The sequence below is a fragment of the Bacillus rossius genome, chromosome 17, assembly GCF_032445375.1.
Source record: "Bacillus rossius redtenbacheri isolate Brsri chromosome 17, Brsri_v3, whole genome shotgun sequence".
NCBI lineage: Eukaryota > Metazoa > Arthropoda > Insecta > Phasmatodea > Bacillidae > Bacillus > Bacillus rossius.
This window is the reverse complement of record NC_086344.1, coordinates 30,593,130-30,605,751: the sequence shown is the minus strand read 5'-3', so window position 1 is coordinate 30,605,751 and position 12,622 is coordinate 30,593,130. Positions and strand designations below refer to the sequence as shown.

General features: G+C 36.3%; 1 protein-coding gene across 5 annotated transcripts in view; it reads right to left on the bottom strand.

The window, feature by feature from the left end:
- LOC134540940 (rho GTPase-activating protein Graf) overlaps nucleotides 1–12,622 on the bottom strand; it is a 189,710-nt gene that overhangs the window by 42,009 nt on the left and 135,079 nt on the right. For all 5 annotated transcript variants that reach the window (XR_010076533.1, XM_063384024.1, XM_063384021.1 and 2 more), the window contains exons 6-9: nucleotides 10,618–10,722; nucleotides 6,763–6,825; nucleotides 3,837–3,906; nucleotides 1,808–1,905 (exon numbers count right to left, since the gene is read on the bottom strand). Coding sequence is in view for 4 of the 5 variants with exons in the window: in XM_063384024.1 (XP_063240094.1) it covers nucleotides 1,808–1,905; nucleotides 3,837–3,906; nucleotides 6,763–6,825; nucleotides 10,618–10,722 (336 nt within the window). In the remaining variant the exon portion in view is untranslated. The remainder of the gene's footprint in view (nucleotides 1–1,807; nucleotides 1,906–3,836; nucleotides 3,907–6,762; nucleotides 6,826–10,617; nucleotides 10,723–12,622) is intronic.

The following is a 12,622-nucleotide window of genomic DNA, read 5'->3' as shown; positions in this document are numbered from 1 at the left end:
ATATCTGCTTAACAAAATATATTAAGCATATTCTAAAAGCATCAGAACTGTGGTCAATATTAAGTACATAACTAAAACGGTACCTTTTAAGTTATCATAAACAAATAAAAAAAGTTTTTATCAATTTCCCAACAGTTTACCTATTGTGTCTGATGCCTTTTTCACAAATCATGATTCATTTAGTAAATATCTGACGAGAAAATTCGAGACACAACATAAAATATACGAGCGCTACGGTGATGAAGTAATGTCAAGTTAGAACCATCAGCGGTACATCTGCAAAGGCCGTGCTACGTTCGCAACAGCACACGCACAGCACAGACACACGGAAGTCGAACGCGCACAAGCAAATAGCAACTGCCACGTCCGGAAATAGCACAAGCACTGCAAAACAGCACGAGCATGGCTTACAAAAAAAAATGAACTAACTTCAGACTTTTCTCTGCGCCATGCCAGCGACGTGGAATAACTCACAGTTGTTTTGATACGCGCATTTCAAAGTTAAAAGAGTGAAACTAATTAGAACACGTGTTTATTCGCTGAAATTCTTTTTATTGAAAATAAATGTTTCTTAAACAACAGCAGGCAAAATTCTAACGTCTGAAACAGAAATTTTTGACGTAAGTAAACGAGGGATAAATATGTTGGATTGTTCGAAGGGCTGTGTTATCTGCGAGCGTAGCTTTGACTTGTGTTGTTGTTGCGAGAGTTACTGTGCTATTTGCGTGCTGTCGTAACATAGCCTCGACTTAATTAAATGGTGTAATAGGGTAACTATATTTATTTTTATATCTGGGATACCACACGGCACACCCGGGAATCTTCCAGGGTAAAAAACCGTGCCCGGGAGCACACTTTAAGAACCACTGCTTTAAGGGTGTATGTCCTGTTCCAGGAATTATTTCATTTTTTTTTTACGTTTTACACGGTTAAAATATTGTAGACTTGTTGACTGACTGAACTTCAAACAAAATGAAAAAAAATATACACAGTGCATACTTTTTGCACAATTAGCTGGCAAAGTTGAATTTTTAAAATTTTTTGTGCAGTATGGATAAGGAGAATCAAATGGAGTGAATGATTGCAAATTTTCCTTTTAAAATCATTAAAATTCTGGTGATTTTAAAAGGCCAGGTAAAATTTTTTTTTTCTGAAAGAAAAATAGCAGCCAGTAAAATTGAATTTAACCCTAAAACATTCAAGGTTTATATTCCATTTCATTCTCCTTACCCATGTTGAAAAAATATGTCAAAAAAAAAAAAAAAAAAAAAAAAAGGGGGGGGGGGGGGGGGGTTTCGTCTGTAAAGTCTGTTTACGGACGATAATTTTACGTGATAAAATCATAAGGAAAAACAATGATGAAAAATTGCATACTTTTTAATTTTCAAATATAACTCACAGTTTTTGCACATTTAATTTAAATAATTTGTTTGAATATAATTACGAACAATTAGTTAAAAAAAGGCCCGCCTTAACCTGTTTGATATTATAGAAGATTTTTCTCGAACGGAGGTTGGCCGGTTCTTGCACGCTCGGCTCAGGCGGAATGTGACAATTTTTTGTGCGTGCAAGCGGCGTTCATCGATTTATAAGACGTTATCATGTCAAAATGCAACTTTGGAAGCTAATTATGAAAAAGAAAAAAAAAGTACATGATATGTATATTTTTTTTAAATTTTGTGAAAGATCAGCCACTTCACAAAGTCGGATAGTCTGACCGTGTGGAACGTGTGTGTGTAAAATGAGGGATCGGAACGGGACGTACACCCTTAAGCCCTTACCACAGCTCCACTCCAAGGCCACTTACAAACTTCCCCGTCATCTGGTTGTACGGGAGCATGCGGAACTCCTTCGTGTCCCTGTGGTACGTGCAGTACTGCTTCGTCCAGGTCGTGCCGAAAGCTTCTGCGGGTTACAAAAAAACAAAAAACGCGTGTCACAAAGAAACACGGACGCAACCAGGGGAGTAGCCGGGAGGGGGGGGGGGTGGTGGTGGTTAGGGGTTCAAACCCCCCCCCTCCAGCACCGAATCTTTAATTAATTTCTTATTCATCACTCAAATTTCATATTAAAATTAATAAAAAATTTTACCATTACAATATTTAAATTTAAGTCCTGAAAACTGCTAACATAGCATTATTTTACACCTTAAAATCAAAATTTTCCTGGGGGAGGACCCCCGGACCCCCCCTTTAATACGTGCTTCTTAACACCCCCCATACACAAATCCTGGCTACGCCACTGGACGCAACACACAACCAGTGCAAGGAAAACGACGAGCGCTTATAAAGCGCAGAAGTCACGATACATCAAAAACACTAAAAGTTCAAAATTATAAAGCTAAGGAAAATACACACTCTCTTCCTCGGAAAAAAAAATTTGATAATTCACGTTAGGTCATGAAAACATGCGAGATTCACTACGGTTTGATTTAGAAGTGCTGTGTACATTTACAGTGTGAAAATTTGACACATGAAAATGTGATGCATAAAATTTTAAAAATCAGGGCTTTCTATAAACATGATGTTAGCATGTTAAAAGGATGAGAATGGATAATTAAAGGACTGAATTCGAAAAAAAACTGGGATTGACTCAGTTGGGGATTGAATCCACTTCGCACTGGTTACAACACAGAAAGGAAGAAATTAATGAATGGCAAAATCCCAATTTTCTCGTATCCAAATTTCAAAATTCGAATCCCAAAGAGTACCTCAAATATACCATTTGCATCCAAAGCAAAGTGTCAAGGGTCAAAAATAAAATAATGCACAGGAAACAAAAAATTTTAATTAGGTGTTAAAACATTCAACTCCTTATTGTTTGTTTCACTTAATAATATTCCAAGATCAATAAAAATTCTAATTTCATTTGCATGATTATGTATAAAATGGACAGTACCTTGGTGAACAGTAATAGACTAAACTAGGTATACTTTTATATATACATAGAAGGGTACATTTATGTTAAATTAAATACTTAAATTCAAGTGAACTGTTCTTTTCATCAAAAGTGTCATAAAAGTTCAGAGCCTGAGGCAAATTTTTAAATGTTGTGAGGCCAATCTTGGAATTATTTAATTCAGAGTTAACAAATTCAATCTTTTTTTGAACAATAGCCCTTGTCAGAAAAAATTCTCAGAGCCAGCCCTGACTGGTTGTAGGCAAATGATCTGAACACTTGACCAACTTGGTTCTTCTATAACTACAGAAAAAACAAGTGCCAAAACTAACAAAAAAATGGTGTGCAAATCTTTTGGTAGTCGTCATCTATGTGTAACATCTAACCTCGGTAACAAGCAAATATTGCAAAAATACTTATAATACGGAACTCAGGCACAAAATTTAATGTAAAATTCTTTAAATAATGCAGAATGTGATAAATATATGCAAATCATATTTTCCATTATATTTCTCTGTGCGAATCACGCATAGTTTCCACACACATCGCTAGAATTTGTTGCCGGAGCAGCTATTTTGACTATTCAATCATCTGATTAGCATAACTAAATTTTAGACTATATAATGAAACGGCTCCGATAAAAGCGTAAAAAGACTTCAAAAAATACTACACCCCAGCTTTGAAACCGATTTTCAGCAAGGAATTTTATTAAAATACTGCACATCTTGATGAAATTAACAAAACAGTTAATACTATAAAGTTTCCCTTTGGCTTAGTGAGCTTTGGTTTGTACAGTCCGCCACAAATGGCAGCACCCTGATCGCACATTTCCGTTCCATTTATGAAGTCATTCCTAGTAAATACTGTATATTGAGAGATAAGATGTTACACACATAAAAAAAAAAAAATTAATTCAGCTTAATATACAAAGAACTTACTTTTTTCCATTAAGTAGAGATAGCCTTCCTTCACATCAGGTTTGATTGATCCACCGGTTTCCATTGCTTTCTACAAACATGAGCATTAATTCAACACTGCTACCTAAATGCTTGAAACAGAAAGAAAATAGAAAATAGTTGAATGTTTTTAATAATACAGTACAACCCCGGTTAACCACACTAAAAAGAAGGTTGGGGGGGGGGGAGGGGGGGGGGATTGCAGCTGTTTCCAATAATGATTTTTTTCAGTTCACTCATCATTCATTTCTATTTTTTTTATCTAATTATAATATTTAATTCTGAAATGCTTTGAAAACAATGACATCTTTGTAGATTACAGTTTAGTGTTCTTTTATTAAAGTTGAATTACACTTTTAGGATTGCAGTACATTAAATTACACTTAGTATGGTTAAATCATTTAAAAAATTCAGTAACTTTTGATTGTTTCTTTTGTATCTCTCAACAGTTTGGAGCAGCAACATCCCACCATCTTTTCATTAGAAGGCCTTCAATTGTTCCTGTACAGTAGCGTACGTGTTTATTTTTTGGATATGCGATTTCGGAGGCATTTTGAATAACCCAGGTTTCGATTTACAGGGAGTTCGGTTTACCGGGATTTTACTGTATTAATATAACTCGCTAACCCATACTGTCACTATTAAAAGTGAGAAGAGTTATTCCAAAAGTATATTTTGCATGGAAAGTTGCAGGCAGGTAAAAATTATGCACTCATTAAACACATAACTAGGATTATTCTTTTCGCTGATACTCGAAAAAACCGGTACCAGAGGTTTAGCTCGTAAGCAGTCACCCGCTAAACCTTCTGCAATATGGCAGGAATTAACATTCTCTAAAAATAAAAGCAATGTTTAAAAATCTTGCTTTTGATTTGATTAACATTTCAAGGTAGGCATCTGCCAAAAGTGTGGTGTGGGGTTTTCGACATCACGTCTACTGTTGATGTGGAAGAGATGATGGTAGCTTGTCTGTTCAGGCTCGCTTTAGAACAGCATCGTGACTGCAGTCGTTTAGCTGTGATTGAAAACCGGAGGAAGGCAAAGGAAAGAAACACAGAAGGGAAGAAACCAGCGAAGGGCCAAACCCCAATTTTCTCGGATCCAAATTTCAAATTCGAATCCCACAGAGTACCTCGAATATACCCCCTGAATCCAAATCTAGGTATCAAGAGTCAAAAATAAAATAATGTAAGAAAAATGAAAAGTTGTGATTACGTGCTGAAACATTTTTTTTTTCATTTGGTGTTATATGAAAATGAATAAATATTTTAATTTTATTTATGTAATTACATATCAAATGTACAATATCTTGACGAACACTAATATAATAGACGTAGTATACTTCAGACTTGTCAGTGTTGAATTTTTTTTTAAAATTTATTATTTTTCATCCAATAATCTTCTTTGCATATTTTCACTCGAATATAAAATATTTAGAGGATTTCACTGACCCATCCCTAGGAGAAACCCTTCGGAATACCCTAGTCACGTCCACAGAGGGCAAGGCAGTATACAACTTGCGTTCAAAAAATTCACATTTCCCAAGGATTTACCAGCATGTTAATTTAAAAAAATTCACGTCTCCTTCAAGGTTTCCCATTACTCCCGGTTGGACAGCCACAACAATTTTCAAATATGCACTTGAAAGAACCAACACGAAGCACGTATTTAACTGATGAGTAGAGACCGGAAAAATTTGCGGGTTCAATGACCTCCAGGATAGACTCCAATATCCTCTACACACTCGGGCAAATGCCAACTGTTCATTGGCTGCTGACTTGTGAGTCGTCTCGACTGGGTGGCCTGTGATTCGACACTTCTATGAGTGAGGGTCTCTAATTGGCCCTCAGTCCTCCAGATTAACAGTGAACCAATGACAGAAGCAGCACTAAGGTATAATTATTTGAATTTTAGCATAACACGAGATGAACCCGCGAGTTTTTCAGGTCTCTACTGATGAGCACAGACGTGAAAGAATTTTAAACTATCAACATTGTCTAGGACAACCATGAAGTTCATGAGGAGTGTGTTGGCAGTTACGAGGCAAGACAGGATCAAGAGTGAGATAAAGTGAGTAAGAGCAGTAGTACAGGACTTGGATGACATCATTGTAAAAGCGAGAATGAGATGCTATGGCCATGCGCAGAGAATGGGAAAAGAGAGACTGACTAGGAACACGATGGAGTTGAAGCACCCACGAAGAAGATCCCAAGGAAGTGGGTGGGAAGAGCAGACAGTTAAATGACAGCAGGAGAGAGGAGAAGAACGGAAAACAGAGTGTGAAGGCAGGGGAATGGTGAAGTGACAGAGGAAGATGGAAACATTTTACTTCGCTGACCTATTCGCAGGCTGGAAGCAGTCAATGATGTTGATGATGATGATGAACACTGTACAGGTCTAATAATACATTTTCCCATGGAGTAAAGCCTTTGCACGTCAGCTAATTATTTAATCTTTCTGTGAAATCTTGTTAGAGAATCACTCTCCTTGAAAAATTAAATATTCATAAAAATTAAAAAAAAAAAAAAAGTTAACCGGTGCATAATTACTGCTTTAAAACCTGTCAAAATCATATTTTTAACATTTTCGGGACCAACTTATTTGGAGAATTAATTCTACTATCCTAACGTTTTATTTCTCCAAAAAGGCATGTATTTCATATAGTTTAACTGCGTAGAAATTCTCTAAATTAAGAGAATATCTCAAGTTAACATCTACCACACTCGGGCAAATAAACGATGGGTTAAAATTAAAACTGCAAACAATATGCTAGAAGCATGAAAAACAGTTATAAGCTAAGTCTACGTCACAGCTACACAAAATACCACTAGAAACAAAATAAAAATAACTATCCAGTGAAAAAAATAAACGTTAAAATAAAAAAAAAAATTATATTAGTGAAACCCACCTCAAGCATCTTCTGCATGTAAGATTCAGTTATGTCTCGCGTCGAATTGAAGTTTTCTCTCGTCTGCGCAAGCCAGCACATTGATCAATTGCAAAACTACGGCAACTCAAGGCAAAACGATTAGTATAAACAAGCAATGAACTAAAAAAAAAATACAAATAAAGTTAATACTGAAATAAAAATTTCTACAATACAGCACGACTTATTTTTCCCATTTCATCATCCCTCATAAAAAATAGGGACATGATTTTATGGTGAATTATGATACACCATGAAACATACAAATAAAAAAGTAAATACACCATGCAACACATAAATGCCACTATAATCATAAAATTATCAGCATTTAAACAAAATGTTACTAAAAAAAAGTAATATTTTAATATACCAAATTGAAACGTCATTTATTTAGTTAGCATTCAGTTGGTAACAAAATATTGCTACCAACCATAGCGATTGGAAAAAATTAATTTTAATGTAATGATTTTTACTTTCCGAACATAGGAACCTTTTTTTCTAACACACAAATACTTGTCGATTCATCTTTATTATTCTGAGTGATTCTGTCCAAAACACACTTATTTAAAAAATTTTCTTTCTTTCTAAAAATTTATCATGTAACACATACTATTTTGGTAAAATATATATTAATAATTTTTTTTGAATGAACACTAATTTTATAACTAAACAGAATTTATAAAAAAAATATATTGCATGTTTAAAAAAAAACTGGTCTAAAATAACATCATAAAATCTTGACACTAGTCAAAAACCCATATTTGTGAGTTACAGGCACACAAGTAGTTAAATAAATACTTAATACAGCACTTGTCGCATTAGCATTGCACAATGAATTAAATATTCTTGTGAGTAAAATACAATTAGTAAAATGTTTATTATTCTACCAAACAAAACAAAAAACATATTAATACATTTTATTTACACCAGACTTAATTCACGTGACCCCATTATTGTACAACCGTGTGATTCTCGAAATTTAAAAATCACTCGCAAAACAGACATTTTATGAACTTCAAAACGAAATAAGCTAATTCCTGTACCTACGTGGAGGAAAAAACCACTGTTCCTTATCGGCCGTCGGTGGCAGATCCGAATGACCGGCGTGAACCACGGATACGAGAGTCAGCATGGTCGGAAGTAAAAATCGCTCGAAGTGAAAAAATTCCGCGGTCGCCGCGGGAAAAGGATTTAAGAACACGCGCTACGAAGGTTTATCTCCCGGCGGAAGCGAGCATGCCATTCGGGAAGAAGACAAACGACGTCAGAACAAACGAGCAACAACAGCAGCAGAACGATCGAAGAACTGAAATTCAAGAAAAAAAAATAATAATAATAATTAACCCGGTAAACTTTGCACGACCAATAGGAACGTGATGTATGCCGGAAGGCACACCAGCAAATGTCGGCGCGTGCCGATGGGAGACCGCCCGACCACTCCGCTCCCGATTCAATGCCGCGCCGCGCCGCGCTCCGGCACTGGGGCAATTAGTCACTCATTTGCTCGGTTAGCGCCAACTGGCAACCTTGCCAAGGCAACACGCCCACACGGCACTTTCTACTGCGCGCCGAGCCACCGACACGCCAAAAAGAGAACGATACGCGCCAAAACCTGCCGCAATATTTCAGATGGGTTGGGGGAAAATATGTTTTGATTTTCATATTTTAAAGTGGTTATTATTAATTAAGTTTACATAATTATAAACATTTCAATCTCAGTGTAATAAATAATTGCCAGAAGTTACAGTTAGAAAAAAAGAGAGCACACAGTATTTTTAAATTAATCAGTGATTTTTAATTATTCTGTGCTTAATATTCGGAATCGGATTCATATCTCAAATATTGCCAGGGATTCGAATCGAACTGAAAATCAAGGAATTGCACATCCCTAGTTCTTTTATAACTACAGAACAAACAAGTGCCAAAACTAACAAAAAAATTGTGTGCAAATCTTTTGGTAGTCGCCATCTATGTGTAACATCTAACCTCGGTATGCGTGTACTTATGTATGCGCATTAGATTTATACTTACTTGGCGTAGTAAACAAAAAAAAAAAACTTTAATTTTGCATTCACATAATTAATAAAAATAAAATAGTAAAAGGACTGGAGTGATATAAATATGGTTCGTAAAGTACAAATTCAATAAAATTAAAAAATATATATATTATTTAATTTAATAAAATAATTTAGATTGATGAATTATGTATTTAAAATAATACTGTAATAATTTATAATGCAAATAAATTATACACACAGGAACATAACCTCACTTACATAAATATACTTGAAAAAGTTTGTAAACACAATTTCTATGACTAATATTCACAATAAACCAATTAATGTTCAATTTTAATACCTTTGTTATAAAAATTATGGTTTTTATTGTTTGTTTTTTACAATAATATGAACAAGTATTCAATTTTAAAGAACGTACATATGTAATTTTATTTGCATTTAGCCATTTGTTCATCCTGCGAAAAATTTTGTTGCATGGTGCACGCGCATCTTAAAATTCACTCTCATCATTTCTTCATAACGCGCCTAGAGAAGTATAACTTTCTAAAAGAACAAACCCCTATGGTATGAGAAGTGTATCACATAATATTCAGCAAACATGATTCCCTTACTGACAACCAGATTCACACTGGCACTTAAAAATTTTTTTCACTGATCAAAAATTGTAATATTTCCACAGGAAACAACAAATATGCATTTGTGTGCTACTTCCTTACGCTGCCATAACAACGAATTATGGATTCTTTACGAGTGGCGGCCCTGGATTGTAAGGGTCCATGAAGGACTTTTAATTTTCAAGGAGGGCCTCTCTCCCAAAAAAAATTGAAAAATTAACCCTATCAAACAAAATTTTAAGCCAACCTGAAACTTAAATTTTCGACGATGGGTTTTGTTCACTTAACTTAAGAAATTTTGATATTATTTCCTAATAAATTATCCTCGGGTCATTTTTAAAAAAATTCCTTACGATAAAATTCCTGTGGAATTGTGTAATTTTACGTGGCAATAAAATGTGCGAAGGTTTTTCTAATATGATGTCATGAATTGAAATTGTCATCGACCAGCTACTTTAATTTACATGCTAATACAAATATTAATCTTATTTTTCCTCATTATGTCCACATTCTAAACCGAAAAATAGACAAACAGGTGAAATAAAAAAAAATGAAAAATGTCGATGCGGGGCCTCGAAAGTAGCAAGGCATGGAGCGATCACAAAATCCCGGAAACCATGCACAACGAGGAACCATCACGGGCGGAATTCATACCATACTAGCAAAAAAAAAAAAAAAAAAAAAAAAGCGACATACTACGAGGCCGGAGACATTCCATTTACACCCCTTCCTTCACCATGCATCACTCGTCTGTCAGGCCTGCGCGGCGGTTCAGGGAAGCCCCGGACTTAAGTGGCCACGAGTGACGCGATTTACAGGCAGAGCAAGTAGTGTTTCTTCCAATCTCTTCCCAACGGCAGAATACAAGTTTGCGATTTTAAATATAATAATACATAAAAAAACAAACAATTACTACCCCTAAAAAAAAAAAAAAAACAACTACGAGCTCACAAATTTTAGTAACGTCGTTATTCGGTTTCAAACTCGCGACTGTAGCTACAATCACCGACGGAATTCAGTCCGACACGACAAAGATACCACTCTGCTCGAAAATTACTCGGCAAAAGAGCATTCATTGCAAAGAGACAAAATTCGGACCCCAACACAATACGCATAGAGAGTAGCGTATAAAATCAAAGCATTATATTCAGGTAGATATGGTTAATTAATCAAACAGGGTTTAGACGAGTAATTAATTAACTCACCTTCTGAAGCTTGTGCTGCAGCTCTCGCATGTACGGCTTGAACTCGTTGGCGACCTCGTGACCTTGGTGGTAGAACGTCAGCCAGCCGTACATGAACCCCAGCAGCTGCGGGACAGACAAGCACGCATAAACACACGGGCAGGCGCGCGCACGTACACACATACACATACAACAGGGGCGCAACAACAGGGAGGGGGGGGGGGGGGGGCAAAAATACCCTTGCCCCCCCTCTGAAACCTTGAAGTGGGGGCAAAGAAAGTGCTGTGTAATCAATTTTTAGATAATAAAACTGCTTAAATAGCACCATTTTCCACCTTGAAATACAAATTTTCCCGGGGGAGGATCGATGATTCTTTATTAAAAGGTAGGTATATTGCGCCCCCCCCCCCCCCCCCTTGGAAATTTAGTTGTTGCACCCCTGACATACAGTACATGGATTTTCTTCCACCAAACCCTATGAAAAAAAACTACATAACATCGCATACTCTTCAAACAGAAGGCAATTGTGCACGACAAACTTTACGAACAGGAATATAAAATATTATAATCATAGCGAGGAAGTAGTAACTCAAATTTTAAATCACGTACATACACACATACATGCATACTTTGCAAAGAAAATAAAAACAAACAGGACACCAGCCATCAGCAAGGTCTGCATCGTTCGTCAAGAACCAACTGCCAGCTTTCCTCGCCTCAGTTCGTCGTCATCCACGAGGGAGTATCAATTAGTAACGAACGCTCCTACGTCCCAAACCAGCAGAACCAGTAAGGACCGGAGTTGCCGGTCTTTTCTGCCGTGAGGGTTTCTCCTATTAGTGATTTTCCTGCTGCTATTATAATTATTATTAATGCTCTCTTTCACACATCCTTAAAATTTATGTTCTTATATCCCACTGTGCATGTGTCGTGTTTCTGTCGTGCTAGTATATTTCTGTTTTGGTCACTGTTAAGTGGCTGGTATGCTTATTTCCGTGTGTTGGCCGACTGCGGATGTGCCTAACTGCAGTAGTTTCACCTCAGGTAGAGCTTGCCTAATTCGGTGCCGACAGGAGGGAGTCTCCAGGTACTTGCGGTGACCATTTATGTTACTGTTTCTGTTTTATTTTGTACTGTCTTTTATTTATTTATTATTTTTTTTACCTGCCTGTATGTGTCGTGCCCACCGCTAAAGCCCTAGGCTGTTGGTAGGCATGTTACAAACTTAGTATAAAAGCAATTAAGGATAGAATGAAACAGAAATGGATGTGTTACACGCATTTATTACTTTTCCACGTGAATTCCATGAATGTCGAGGCATTTGTCCCAACAATGGATCAATTTGAAAATCCTGGTCTCGCAGGAATCTGTCGGCTCCGTCGCATGGCCTGTTTTGCGTTCGTCGTCAGTCATTCTCACCGACAAGGACCTTCATGGGTTCAAACAGATGGTAATCGGAGGGAGCCAGTACCCAACCACAACGGTGCAAAGTTTCACGAATCGGCACGGTCAATAGTCTTTTTCCGTAAACTTCCACCGTCACCATCACAATAAATGGATCTCTTCAACTTTCTTTCCTTTCGAAAAAGAAATATAACCACAGCTCGTGATCGCCAGTTGATGATGTAATCACCAACACCATTTTACCAGTCACTGACGAACGCTATTGGTACACAGAATCACGAGATCTTGCATTGCGTCCGGTCATCGGCACCCTCTAATTGCCTTTTTTTTTAGTAAATGATTTCATTTTTACTAATTATTTTTCCAACTTAAATACTGACACATGCGTTACTTATTGATATGCACTCTTTTGATCAGATGTTGAAACCTCGTGAAAAAACATGAACTAAAACTTCTGTTTACAACAATATTATTAATACTTTCTCCTAAGAAATTTAAAAACAAACAAATGTAAAGTACATACATACTGCGTTTTTATTTAACATTACAGCAAATTTTGAAACAAAAATAATATTGGCGACAAATACAAAGCATAAAAAACAACATTGTTGAAATTTCTAGG